The sequence below is a fragment of the Hoplias malabaricus genome, chromosome 3 (assembly GCF_029633855.1).
Source record: "Hoplias malabaricus isolate fHopMal1 chromosome 3, fHopMal1.hap1, whole genome shotgun sequence".
In the NCBI taxonomy this organism is placed as follows: domain Eukaryota; kingdom Metazoa; phylum Chordata; class Actinopteri; order Characiformes; family Erythrinidae; genus Hoplias; species Hoplias malabaricus.
This window is the reverse complement of record NC_089802.1, coordinates 74,835,372-74,850,004: the sequence shown is the minus strand read 5'-3', so window position 1 is coordinate 74,850,004 and position 14,633 is coordinate 74,835,372. Positions and strand designations below refer to the sequence as shown.

The 14,633-nt window shown below is 44.9% G+C and overlaps 2 protein-coding genes and 1 non-coding gene across 6 annotated transcripts; 1 reads left to right on the top strand and 2 right to left on the bottom strand.

Moving 5' to 3' along the window:
- Window positions 1-563: 563 nt before the first annotated feature.
- eif3d (eukaryotic translation initiation factor 3, subunit D) lies at window positions 564-6,908 on the bottom strand. Of its 3 annotated transcripts, none has more exons than XM_066664544.1 (15): window positions 6,843-6,908; window positions 5,444-5,570; window positions 5,155-5,200; window positions 4,937-5,073; window positions 3,759-3,917; window positions 3,471-3,592; window positions 3,204-3,336; window positions 2,880-3,027; window positions 2,657-2,787; window positions 2,444-2,529; window positions 2,052-2,181; window positions 1,785-1,927; window positions 1,127-1,319; window positions 918-1,011; window positions 564-689 (listed from the first exon to the last, which is right to left on the bottom strand). In XM_066664544.1, the coding sequence occupies exons 2-15, from the start codon at window positions 5,564-5,566 to the stop codon at window positions 676-678; spliced, it is 1,659 nt and encodes a 552-aa protein (XP_066520641.1). In that variant the 5' UTR covers window positions 5,567-5,570; window positions 6,843-6,908; the 3' UTR covers window positions 564-675. The 3 variants fall into 3 exon arrangements, with proteins under 3 accessions (XP_066520641.1, XP_066520643.1, XP_066520642.1); XM_066664546.1 differs by having other exon boundaries at window positions 3,471-3,586; XM_066664545.1 differs by having other exon boundaries at window positions 5,444-5,575; window positions 6,843-6,862.
- Window positions 6,001-6,092, bottom strand: LOC136693000 (small Cajal body-specific RNA 18). The gene has a single exon (XR_010802035.1). It is a non-coding gene; the product is annotated as a small Cajal body-specific RNA 18 (non-coding RNA).
- A 117-nt stretch (window positions 6,909-7,025) lies between the features above and the next one.
- LOC136692183 (protein CutA homolog) lies at window positions 7,026-14,357 on the top strand. Of its 2 annotated transcripts, XM_066665364.1 has the most exons (7): window positions 7,099-7,134; window positions 7,626-7,690; window positions 8,493-8,641; window positions 9,067-9,126; window positions 9,279-9,324; window positions 9,415-9,464; window positions 13,283-14,357. In XM_066665364.1, the coding sequence occupies exons 2-7, from the start codon at window positions 7,628-7,630 to the stop codon at window positions 13,380-13,382; spliced, it is 468 nt and encodes a 155-aa protein (XP_066521461.1). In that variant the 5' UTR covers window positions 7,099-7,134; window positions 7,626-7,627; the 3' UTR covers window positions 13,383-14,357. The 2 variants fall into 2 exon arrangements, with proteins under 2 accessions (XP_066521462.1, XP_066521461.1); XM_066665365.1 differs by lacking the exon at window positions 7,626-7,690 and having other exon boundaries at window positions 7,026-7,134; window positions 13,283-14,356.
- Window positions 14,358-14,633: the final 276 nt, after the last annotated feature.

Here is a 14,633-nt window from a genome sequence, read left to right as displayed (position 1 = left end):
AATTCTATATAACTTCACTTTTCACATTTGAGATGTACATGAGAAAAGAATCTGAATGCTGCTGAGGTCAGTGTGTGTAGTAACTTGTTTGAATGCCAGTCTTGATGGAAGCAGGGGAAAAAAAAACAAAAACAAGTGGCTTTATGGAACACAAAATGGCGGATTTGATTTTAAATGTACAATTTCCACTGATAACTTTCATTTATTGCACTTTCTAAATTAGAAATTATATTAACCAGAGTGTTAGGCTGATTTGTGCGTGATTGATTGAATAGATGAGTGGCAGAATATATTACTGCTTCACAATTTTATTGGCATCTGAAATGCTAACAAAAAAGGTGCTAATGATTAAAACCCCCTACGCATAGCTTTCACCTTTACACTCATTCAAAACTAGCCAAACACTGCCCTCGTGTGGGCGGCCTGGGTACTGACAAAATGTCTTGAAATGCGTACAATTCATAATCAATTTTCAATAATATCCTGGTCAATGACTTTAAAAGTGAACAAAATCTACACGCCAAAGGTTTCCTTACATCAATAAAAGAACAAGTCAGACACAATATTGCTCATTCTTTTATTAAGCTTTATCCTTGTGTGTGATGGAAAGAGGTGAGAGCAACAAAACGCTGACTCATTTGGTCTCATATTCCTCAGTTGAGTTCATCCAGCTCCTTAATTCTCTTCGTCTGAGAGAAGACAGAACAAAAATCAGAAGAAATGAAACGTTTTAGGCGTCTTCTTTCAAGTACAGACAAAAAACACAACACACAAAAAGAGGCCACAGACCGCTTTCCAAAAGGGGAATGATTTTGATTCTAGTGATTTGACTTAAGAACATTCCCGAGTTCAGAAGCTGGGAACGGCGATCGTTTTACACAAGTACGAGACTTTCAGAATGTTTCAGCTCATACTACCTTCGTCATCTTCATCCTCATCCTCCTCTTCCTCATCCTCGTCTTCATCAGAACTGAAGGTTCCATCAGGGAGGCTGTAGATGCGGATCACTTGCTGTGAACAGAGTAAACAAGCAATATGCGAAAGTGCATCTAATGATAATAACAGTTAGTCTTTATACACAGTGTTCCATTGGCATTGGGTCTGCATTCAAGTTGTGCTTTCTCACCTTGTTGGGGTCTTTGAGGATAAGGTACTTGCCCTCATCCAGTTTGCGGCAGATGTCTATGACGCAGCGCAGGATGCCCCAGGCGTTCTCCATGCTTAGGTTGATCTGACTGGCGAATTCATTGGGCTTGAACTGCTGCGTGCCCAGGATGACATGTCGCGCAGAGTCCTTCACGTGGTAGCGGGACACGTAACTGAAACACAAGAACAGCGACTCAAAAGCAGGATCTCGACAGCTTTTTTCCTCGACTGTACTGCGGTTATAACCCTTACGTACAGCTAGCAAGCATGTGGTCGTAAACCTGCAGGGTTTTGTGACAGACCATCTGCTGGGTGAGAAAGCAGATTGTAAATGTAACAACCATTATTTACAAGGTCCGGTAAAGGCACTGGATTAAAACAAGGGTGACGAAAGCATTTTCATGGTTCAATATATGCCTTACACCACATTTTAGGATGCTGTCTATCTTCTTTTCAACTAAACAAACAACTCATCCTCACGTATAACACCTTTACCATAACGTTTATACATTTTACATATGCTTTAGATGGAAATATACCTCGTAACTCAGGAGCTGATTGATACGCAAGCATTATATGAATTACTATTTTAACAAGTGCTTTAATTAACATGTCGACATGCGGGTGTTGGTTCTCACCCCAGTTTGAGATACTCAGAGCCGGCCAGAAGGGCACAGCAGGTCCAGCGTGCCAGTTTGTAACTGTTATTCTTCAGCTCTGTGGCCAACACAGCTCCCCTCTGGGAATCCAGCTTCTGACGCCAATCCACTCCGTTACAGTGCTGCGAAAACACGATAATTAACTCCACTGAACAGTTTTTAAACGTGGCCCCACACTCAGTAACAGACGAAAGTGAGGAAAGTGTGTTTTTTTAAAACACACACTTTGTTGTTTCCGTATCTCACCCGTGAGTCCCATTCATTGAGTGCTTTGATGTTGATAAAGGACAGCTCTCCGTTCGCTCCGGTCATAACGCCGTCGTGTTCACAGCGCACAATCAAATCAATATCCTCCCCGAGCTTCCACCGCCGGTACCTACAAACACGCACACACAGTCAATATCTTTGATACAGTACACTGCCAGTGTACTACAGCAAACAGCACGGCTTGTCCTGCTTCCAAAAATATAAAAACGATCACGATGGGATGATCACTGACCACAGAACAGACGTTCCTAAATGTACCCAGCCTCCCCCACCTCCCACCACCAGTGTTTTTAAAAAAATAAAAGAAATTCAGAGCAACAACGAGAGTTATTGGCAGTTTCTTTGACAACACATTCCTTATTAACGCTTACCTGTAGGCTACAGATGCAACCTCACTCTTATCCATATCTTCCTCCACAAATGGATTTGGGTTGGGGAATTTATGCCTGTCTCCTCCCTGCATTTAAAATTTAAAATCAATGAACTTTTCAATGCCCTCTGCTCTACTTTAGGTGAGAGCTATTTACGCAATACTCCATTGTACACAGCTCAAAAAAACACGGGATAGCGTTGTGGTACAATACCATGCGCAGACACTGCTGGCTGAAGTTATGGTTGATGTACGTGGCCTCCATGGCCAGGTTCCGAGGCGAGTTTAAGGAGTTCCCCTCGTCCTGGGGAGGCTCGTTTGCCGTCTCGCTGACGGTCAACAGATCTGAAAGGAATGGAGAGAAATTGGCTCATACACATTCGCTACAATTAACCGTAAGTTGGATTTACATGGGCTGTGTTTAACAGGAGACATACCGAAGTCAGAACTGTCTCTCTTATCAAAGAAGAGCTTGTTTCCAACCCTCTGCACGATAATGTCCCAGGAGTTCACGGAGCGTGTACAACACATCAGTGTCGCCAGGATGGCATCGGTGGCAAAGACGTTACCTTGAGTCTTAGCCAGCTAAAGTGGGAGAGGAGGGGAGAGAGAAAGGCTTTTGACTGACAGTGATCTCAATTATTTGAGTGGTCAAGTATCGTTAAATCATAACTGCACCATCGTGTAATTTTTAAAACACCCAAACACCACTGTGAGACCAGCCTTAAACAAACCAGGCGGCCTACTTCCTTTAATAATACCTTGCGGATGACTGGGTCATCAGTGGTGGTGACGGTGTGGAAGATCCTCTTAATGCTCTTCAGCTGTTTCTCATTGCGGGTGGTGATGCGATCAAACGCTTTGTCGTAATACTCAAGCGCACCACAGCACTCGCTGAGAAAAGAAAAGAGATTTAAATAAACTTTTAAACAGAATCCGCTCCAAGCTTTCAGAGCCGACCATTTTAACCCCCCCCCCCCCCCAATGATAACAGGCCAGGTCCGGAAGGGTCAGAGAGCAGAGCTTACATATCTAGAGGATCAGCCACATCCATGTATCTCATCTTCATGAGTCGAGGGAAATCCATCTCTTCCTTCACCTCCCAATCACTGCGGACCTCCACCGATGAGTCCCTGGGCTTCAGCTGAGCCTTAGAAAAGTCAACAAGTAAGACTTAACACTCAGTAATTATCATAATAACATTAACAGGCATTCCTGCTGAACACCTATAAATACTGTGTCATACCAAATAACGGTAATGACCACTAAAACATTCAAAGACTAAAAGCAGGAAGATTGTAGTCTCCTGAACGCACCTGTGATTTCTGGTCCCACTTCTGGCGAACTCCAAACTGCTTTTGGAACTTCTTCTGCAGACGCATGCGATCCCTCTCCTTCTGCTTGGCGCTCTTGGGGAGAGTCTGCATGTTAAACTGCGTCAGGTTCCTGCGGTCCTTATCCCGCCGCAGGTTCCTCTGCAAATCCACAACAGGCACTTTGTCAGAACATCCACAAGACAGGTTCCTTTCCATGTCTTGAGTTTAACGCTCCATTACAGGGCTGCGCAATATTAGAGGCTGATATTTGTTTTTGCTGTGATATACGTTGTTAATAAAATATTACTCACAAATTTGTTGTGATAACTGTTTATCTAATACTGAAATATAATAAACGATATCGGGCTGATGGGGCGGCACGGTGGTGTCGCAGTCACACAGCTCCCGGGTCCTGACGGTCGTGGGTTTGATTCCCGCTCCGGGTGACTGTCTGTGAGGAGTGTGGTGCGTTTTCCCTGTGTCTGTGTTCGTTTCCTCTGGGAGACTGTCTGTGAGGAGTGTGGTGTGTTATCTCTGTGTCTGTGTGAGTTTCCTCCGGGTGACTGTCTGTGAGGAGTGTGGTGTGTTCTCTCTGTGTCTGCGTGGGTTTCCTCCGGGTGACTGTCTGTGAGGAGTGTGGTGTGTTCTCTCTGTGTCTGTGTGAGTTTCCTCCGGGTGACTGTCTGTGAGGAGTGTGGTGTGTTCTCCCTGTGTCTGCGTGGGTTTCTCTCGGGTGACTGTCTGTGAGGAGTGTGGTGTGTTCTCTCTGTGTCTGCGTGGGTTTCCTCCGGGTGACTGTCTGTGAGGAGTGTGGTGTGTTCTCTCTGTGTCTGCGTGGGTTTCCTCCGGGCGACTGTCTGTGAGGAGTGTGGTGTATTCTCCCTGTGTCTGCATGTGCTTCTCGCTCTCTGCTTTTCTTGTCTTTTCTGTCAGAATTCTTTGGCATTTTCTCCACACACTGACCCCCCACCCGCTTCCTCGTCTGCTCTGTTCAGGCTGTAGAACACAGCCAGCAGATTCCTCACTTTCCACAGAAGCTGATGGAAATACTTCACCTGACACTGCACATCCTATGATGTGACTATTGGCTATACACACATTGTGATGACAACGCTGAAACCATACCTTGTACAGCCCTATTATTATATAGATGTGTTTGCAAAGGACACGCTGTGTACCTGAGCGAAGCGCATGCGGTTCCTCTGGTAGGCAGTTTTCTGAGTTTTGGCCGTATCCACAAGCTGGAAACTAGTTTCATCTTCTTCATGGAAGTAAGCATACTGGCTGCCCCCTCCAAACTGAGAAGAGTATTTATCTTATAGGAAAAAACAAAGTATGAGACATGGAACTACATCAAAAATATGTGTTAAATATCTTCATGACTTTAAAGACTTACTTGTGTATCTTTTATCTTGGTAGGTTGCTCCAGTCCAATCTGCCACCTATGAACACAAAGAGGGAAGAGAGTTTACAAGATATATTTAAAACAATGTGATTTTTGTTAGAATTGTGATAGCCTGGTGTCTTTCTAGACCTTCTTCATATACAGCTGGTGAACCAAATTTTATAAAACAGAACCCGACCCAGGGTGTGCAACTTATGGAATAGCAACATGGCAAATGATAATTTGGAATAAACTGCAAAGACAGAACACCACAGACGTACCTACTTTAGTAAGACCTTACCTTGCCCAGACGATCTCCTTTACTGAAAGGCTGGTACGGCATGTCCTTGAACTTTTCCGGCACGGCACATGGACCCCATCCTGAGGGGTTATCCTGAATCACTGGGGCCAGGAACTTCGCCATGGTTCTAAGCTCAACACATAGACATCTTGTGATGAGTAAGATCAATATGTCAAACTCGGTAACAGAACATTTCTAAGCCTTTTGTAGCAGGCACACAGGAGACTTACCTACACTCTAATGTCCAAATGTTTGTAGATAACTGCTTAGATAACGTCTTTAAAATGTTACCACTGAGTGTGTGCCTTTTATTAATAGGCCATACACCAGATGTTGAAAAACTGCTGAGAGGATATGAGAGAACTGGGGAGGTCATTTGTTGTTAAATGATTGAATCTACTTCAACAAATGCCTCTACGTTTCAACGACCACAGCTCCACATGCTTGCTAATTTTATGGGGCTTTACAGTAATTAGAAACAGTGTTTTCAAACTTTTGGACATTTAGTGCATTTCTGGTATTGAGATATAACCAGCGAGCTCCTGTCTGGTTTATAGGGGGCTCAGACTAAGCTCAGCACTGCTTTCTTCAAATGAGTGCGCATTTTACGGCACCTCAGCTTGCGCAGTGGACTAGTCATCACTGACCACCAGGTATAACATGGAGCAAGAACTGGACATCACTGAAACTGGACATATTTATGGACTACTAACTGTGGCCCTGACTTCCACTATTATTTTCTGCTTTTAGGGAATTCTGAATCCTTTCAATAGAAATGTAAAAATGTAACACAACATTGGTTTTTCCCCAGGATCTGAATACAGAGCCCTGCTGATGACATCCGGTCAAAAATAAATTAAGGTGTACACACGACTTAATAATGCTGGGTAATGGAGTGTCTTTACTTAGTCGCGTCAACGAATTAATTTATTTGAAAGTGTTGTCACCAACAGGGATCCGTATTTTATTCATTTTATTATTAATTTTAATTGCTGTTCATTACAAGAAAACGAACAGGGGATGACTGGCCTCTGATTCATTCACAAGATAAAACACCCGCTACTTTCACACCCCTTGGTTTTTAAAACTACCCGCCGGGGATAGAGCTCTTACATCTCCGAAATCTCACAACTATACCACTAAACGGAGATTATATATATTTACATTTAACGCAATGTAGCTGATTTGATAAGCTTTCAGTCATTAGCCGCAGTGACAGAGACGTCTACGCGCTAACGGGGCTAATGCTATTTGGGAGAAATATACACCCCAAAACACGAGGAATTTCCTCAATATTCCCTCACAACAATAGATGACTACCAATACTCATAGTAACGATTACAGACTTTAAAACACAATGGACCAAAAAGCCGATGTTTTAAGATAACTTCAAATCTACCTTTTCTACCCAGCGCGGCTCCTCCGGCCTCAGTCCCAGCTAAACGGAAGAGAGTCTCAACCTACTGGCGCACATCATATAATAAAAGTCTTAATTATTTTCATACTTATTTATTAAATATAAAATAAATAAATATATTTATATAAATAAATATTTGTGAGGATATCGGTGATTGTGTACGTAATAAAATTTAAATTAATAAACGAATAAATACAATTGAGTACAGGACTTCTTTTTGTGGGGAAACAAGTGTCATGCGCAGTGGCGCTGAGCTGCCCGCCTGGAGAAGGAGGTAAGAGAAGTACATGGAAATAATGCCCCGTTTTCACACATTTCTGCTTAAAATAACTAACACTGGCTTGAAATATCGGTCACTGACAGATGACGTTTCACGGACGAGAAGTTTGTTGTCGCCATTTTGCTGTCTACCCAGGCCAAGGCTACTGACACTATTAAACTCGGAGCATTTTCTTTTCGTTTGCTTGTACTGAAGTTTAAACTATTTTGCTTAATCCTTCGGGTTGTAAAGAAATAATACACGAAGTAGTACCACAAAAATCAGATATTGAACACAATTAATTTTTAGTTGAAGTTTTTTAAATAAAGTTTTCACACCCTGAGTTTACGCCTAGACCACAAATCATACACAGCTGACTCTAAATCTAGGCTTAATCCATATGTAGCCCTCTATCTCAAGTGAATGAATTCCAGTGAGTGGAGGTGGTGTACACAGGTCTAGTGTGTTGTTAGCATTTGCTTCATACTTGCATGTTGCTTGCACAGGAATGCAGTTTGGACTGCCACCTGCAGACACCGTGCAAGGAAGACTCATAAAAGCTTTCTTGGTGGTGAGTGTGTTCCTAAAAATTCAACATGGCAGTAATTTCAGTAATGTTAGTTAACTGCATGACATCCTATAGAAGACCTCAAGGCGAGGTGATGCTCTAAAGCTGCGGTGACCAAGATTTGTTTGCCTTGGAGGGGCACAATGACATGTTTATGGTGGGCCAAGGGGCAGAAATGAAAATTCAAGTTATAGGTAAATTAATATGTTGCTTTCAGAACAAAACGTGTTATCACTAAAATGAAAGCTTCACTGAAGAGGGAACACAGTCTTGTAACGAAGGTTAATGTAATTGTGAAAGAATAGGGGACCGTTTCTATTTTCCTGTTCACTATACAGTGTGAACATAAATGCAAAATGTAAACCATAATTTCATGGTATCCCAGTAAACATTTAGCCGTTGATTCAACGTTGAAATAACGTAATGACTGCCGTCTAATCAACGTTCTCTTAAGCTTGAAAATGAAAGTTGAAAAGACGTCCAAACACAGACATTGAAAAGACGACTATTAGACGTATTTTGGACGTCCATCGACGTTATTAATTCGTCCCGAAATAAATTACTTGTATAAAACGCGTTTTGGACGTCCACTGACGTTATCGATTGGTCACCACTTAACTAACTTATTAAGATGGATTTTGGACGTCCATTGACGTTTAAAATATGTCCTTGACGGACAGACTACTTTTAGACCTATTTTGAACGTCCAGGGACGTTCCTTGTTTACTGGGATGCTACTTGCTACAGCATTTGATGTACTATAGGAAACACTATTTACAGCTCGGATACCTGTGTGTTTTCTCAGACAGTTTTCTTGAGTGTGTTGATGCTCCCGTTGCTGAGGACTGTGGGATTGCGAGCGTTCTCCATGGCAAGTGAAGGATATTCCTCCGGTACTCACTCTGCAGCCTTCGTCACCTGCCCGAATGACACAGTGGGCAAAGAGCTGGCCAGGTACAGACCTCCTGCAGCACTGTGAAGACTCATATAGAGTTGTGGTCCCAAAATAATTGTGATAAGAAGTGTTATTGTCTATTTAAGACTATTTTTATATTGAGAATATTCTGACACTGGAACTTAAATGTTAAAACACTTAAATATCCAAATATATAAAACATATATAAAATAAAACCCCAGTTTTCAGGCTAATTATGATAACAGAGACATCAGTGAAAACCTGAGAACAGAACAGTGCAACTGGCTAAAACATTGGTGATGTTACATTCAGTGGGCCGTACTGAGGTCAGCAAAACTTACAGATGAAATGCGCATATATCGTACGATAAGTCGATTTATATAATTATCGCGACAGGTCTGTAGAGTTGTTTGGAAGTGCATGCTGTGTTTAAACAGTTCAATTGTCTGATGTGTTGTTGCAGAGGAATTGTGGAGAGGAAGTTGGCAGCCTGTGTCAATATATTGCCCCAAATCACTTCAGTGTGAGTAACTCAAGCAGCACGGCCATGACAAACAGTGCAGTGTGTTCCTGCCCCTCACTTTACGTGTGTTGGACAGTGAGAAAATAGAGAGTATATTTAATGTCGTTTAGTTTAAATAGTGAAGCTTCTTGTGGTTTTCTGTGTCTTTAAAGATATACATGGCAAGGGAAGATCGAGGAAGACAATGAGGTGTTGCTGGTGAGTTATTTCACCTAAAGGACATTTAATAAACATAGTAACTCGATGAATCTGTTCACATATGAAAATGAGTTTCTGTATTTATTTCAGATGATTAAGACGAGAACTACAAAGATCCCCGCTCTTGCTGAATATGTTAGGTAAGCCCAACAAGCACTCATTGAATTTACCTGTAGAAAGATGTTTACTTTTACCCAGGTGTGTAATTTGGAAAATAATCATTCATTCATTCATTCATTCATTATCAGTAACCGCTTATCTAATTCAAGGTCGCGGTAGGTTCAGAGCCTACATGCAGTCATTGAGCGCAAGGCGGGAATACACCCTGGAGGGGGCGCCAGTCCTTCACAGGGCAACACAGACACACTCATTCCTCACAGACAGTCACCCGGAGGAAACCCCCACGGACACAGGGAGAACACACCACACTCTTCACAGACAGTCACCCGGAGGAAACCCACGCAGACACAGAGAGAACACACCACACTCCTCACAGACAGTCACCCGGAGGAAACCCACGCAGACACAGGGAGAACACACCACACTCCTCACAGACAGTCACCTGGAGGAAACCCACGCAGACACAGAGAGAACACACCACACTCCTCACAGACAGTGACCTGGAGGAAACACACGCAGACACAGAGAGAACACACCACACTCCTCACAGACAGTCACCCGGAGGAAACCCACGCAGACACAGGGAGAACACACCACACTCCTCACAGACAGTCACCCGGAGGAAACCCGCGCAGACACAGAGAGAACACACCACACTCCTCACAGACAGTCACCCGGAGGAAACCCGCGCAGACACAGAGAGAACACACCACACTCCTCACAGACAGTCACCCGGAGGAAACCCACGCAGACACAGGGAGAACACACCACACTCCTCACAGACAGTCACCTGGAGGAAACCCACGCAGACACAGAGAGAACACACCACACTCCTCACAGACAGTGACCCGGAGGAAACACACGCAGACACAGAGAACACACCACACTCCTCACAGACAGTTACCTGGAGGAAACCCACGCAGACACAGAGAGAACACACCACACTCCTCACAGACAGTCACCCGGAGGAAGCAGACGCAGAGAGAACACACCACACTCCTCACAGACAGTTACCTGGAGGAAACCCACGCAGACACAGAGAGAACACACCACACTCCTCACAGACAGTCACCCGGAGGAAACACACGCAGACACAGAGAGAACACACCACACTCCTCACAGACAGTCACCTGGAGGAAACCCACGCAGACACAGGGAGAACACGCCGCACTCCTCACAGACAGTCACCCGGAGGACACCCACGCAGACACAGAGAGAACACACCACACTCCTCACAGACAGTCACCCGGAGGAAACCCACGCAGACACAGGGAGAACACACCACACTCCTCACAGACAGTCACCTGGAGGAAACCCACGCAGACACAGAGAGAACACACCACACTCTTCACAGACAGTCACCCGGAGGAAACCCACGCAGACACAGAGAGAACACACCACACTCCTCACAGACAGTCACCCGGAGGAAACCCACGCAGACACAGGGAGAACACACCACACTCCTCACAGACAGTCACCCGGAGGAAACCCGCGCAGACACAGAGAGAACACACCACACTCCTCACAGACAGTCACCCGGAGGAAACCCGCGCAGACACAGAGAGAACACACCACACTCCTCACAGACAGTGACCCGGAGGAAACACACGCAGACACAGAGAACACACCACACTCCTCACAGACAGTCACCCGGAGGAAACCCACGCAGACACAGAGAGAACACACCACACTCCTCACAGACAGTCACCTGGAGGAAACCCACGCAGACACAGAGAGAACACACCACACTCCTCACAGACAGTCACCCGGAGGAAACACACGCAGACACAGAGAGAACACACCACACTCCTCACAGACAGTCACCTGGAGGAAACCCACGCAGACACAGGGAGAACACGCCGCACTCCTCACAGACAGTCACCCGGAGGACACCCACGCAGACACAGAGAGAACACACCACACTCCTCACAGACAGTCACCCGGAGGAAACCCACGCAGACACAGGGAGAACACACCGCACTCCTCACGGATAGTCACCCGGAGGAAACCCACGCAGACACAGAGAGAACACAACACACTCCACACAGACACAGAGAGAACACAACACACTCCACACAGACACAGAGAGAACACAACACACTCCACACAGACACAGAGAGAACACAACACACTCCACACAGACACAGAGAGAACACAACACACTCCACACAGACACAGAGAGAACACACCACACTCCACACAGACACAGAGAGAACACACCACACTCCACACAGACACAGAGAGAACACACCACACTCCACACAGACACAGGGAGAACACACCACACTCCTCACAGACAGTCACCCGGGGGAAACCCACACAGACACAGAGAGAACACAACACACTCCACACAGACACAGAGAGAACACAACACACTCCACACAGACACAGAGAGAACACAACACACTCCACACAGACACAGAGAGAACACAACACACCCCACACAGACACAGAGAGAACACACCACACCCCACACAGACACAGAGAGAACACACCACACTCCACACAGACACAGGGAGAACACACCACACTCCTCACAGACAGTCACCCGGAGGAAACCCACGCAGACACAGAGAGAACACAACACACTCCACACAGACACAGAGAGAACACACCACACTCCACACAGACACAGAGAGAACACAACACACTCCACACAGACACAGAGAGAACACAACACACTCCACACAGACACAGAGAGAACACACCACACTCCACACAGACACAGAGAGAACACACCACACTCCACACAGACACAGAGAGAACACACCACACTCCACACAGACACAGAGAGAACACAACACACTCCACACAGACACAGAGAGAACACAACACACTCCACACAGACACAGAGAGAACACAACACACTCCACACAGACACAGAGAGAACACAACACACTCCACACAGACACAGAGAGAACACAACACACTCCACACAGACACAGAGAGAACACACCACACCCCACACAGACACAGAGAGAACACACCACACTCCACACAGACACAGGGAGAACACACCACACTCCTCACAGACAGTCACCCGGAGGAAACCCACGCAGACACAGAGAGAACACAACACACTCCACACAGACACAGGGAGAACACACCACACTCCTCACAGACAGTCACCCGGAGGAAACCCACACAGACACAGAGAGAACACACCACACTCCTCACAGACAGTCACCCGGAGGAAACCCACGCAGACACAGAGAGAACACAACACACTCCACACAGACACAGGGAGAACACACCACACTCCTCACAGACAGTCACCCGGAGGAAACCCACACAGACACAGAGAGAACACACCACACTCCACACAGACACAGGGAGAACACACCACACTCCTCACAGACAGTCGCCCGGAGGAAACCCACGCAGACACAGAGAGAACACACCACACTCCTCACAGACAGTCACCCGGAGCGGGAATCAAACCCACAACCTCCAGGCCCCTGGAGCTGTGTAACTGCGACACCTACCTGCTGCACCACCGTGCCTCCCAGCAAATAATCAATGACAATGTATTAAATTGTGTATATTGTGTGTTCTCTGTAGAATATTTGTTACCTTAGAGAAACAACAAAACTACAGCATATACATTTTAATGTGTTCATCTCGGCCCAGTTTCCCAAAGGAATTGAAGTATTATAATCTTACGGCAGTGAGGGTGTTTTCTGTAATGTTTCCATTAAAAAAAAAAAACACGTTTTTTCTGGAAACCACAAAAACCCGGACACTTCTCTCACACAGATCTAAATAAACGAAAACTGACAAAGACAATAAGACTGTCGAAAGTAACAATGCGTACTCACACTTCTCCTCTCTATTTCAGATCCAATCATCCGTATGAAGTGGCCGAGGTCATCAGTTTGCCCATCGACCAGGGAAACCCTCCCTACCTAAAGTGGATTGGAAACATTGTGCCGGAATAAATGGGCTCTCCATTTTTCTTCTATTGGCAACATTTCACTACAGCAGTTAGAGCCTTCTTTCCTGGTTTGTTTAAATGCATTCGCTGAAAGCCTTCGTCAGATTAGGTTTTGTTGATTTTCCGAACGGAAACGACCACATGTCCTCTTTAAAGAGCGTGCTTTTGACCTCAGTTCACTTATCTAATTATTGGCTTTTGAAGTATTGATTAGCTGATTGGCTGAAGGAGGTGATGGGTTAGATTTGGTGTGAAGGTAAAAAAGGTGGTGACTGCTGCTGTAGAGGATTTGTGGAGCTTATTTTAAAACAGGAAATCAATAAAACATGTATTGGACCAGGGGTGTGCAAACATTTGCATCGGACAAGTGTAAAACCTGCTTTTTCTTTTTGTTTTAAACCACACTAAATTAACTTAAGCTTAAGTTAGGAATATTTTCCCATAGATTTATCAGTTCTCCACACTGTGATCCCGAGAGTGAGGACTGATTCTCCTGGATCTGCTGTGATTCTGAAACCCCTCTAAATTGTTTTGTATTATTTTTTGAGAGAAAAGGATTTAACTTTTGAATTTTTATTTTTTATTCAAAAGTGAAGGAAAGAGTCTGAGCTATGACCAGAGTTACAGCTTTGTGATGTTTAATTTCATCTCTTGGATTGCACAGTGAATAAAACTGGTTCTCTTATACACACTGTGAGTTCAATGACACATAAGATTTGAATGGTATATAGGCAGCGGAATCAAATGAATGCTCCAGAAACTTCCAAGAGAGGTTGCCGTCTCTATTCTAAGACCACGTTGCTTAGATTTCCCAAAGTCTCAAAGTATCAAATGCCACCACTAGAGTGAGGTATTTGCTTGATTTTTTTTTTCAAGCAGAAGTGCACTCAAGTAAAATATGTTTGCTATCTTCCATTACTCTCTTTATAAAGTAATCAAGAGTGACATTGGTGTAACATGTGAAAATGAAAGTTTACAAGACCTCAAAGGCTTTTTGCGTCCAGAGATTCATGGTACGTGAACAGCCATCCATCCATCCATCCATTCATTATCTGTAACCCTTATCCAGTTCAGGGTCGCGGTGGGTCTGGAGCCAACCCGGAATCATTGGGCGCAAGGCAGGAATACACCCTGGAGGGGGCGCCAGTCCTTCACAGGGCAACGCAGACACACACACACACACACACATTCGCTCATTCCTATGGACACTTTGGAGTCTCCAATCCATCTACCAACATGTGTTTTTGGACTGTGG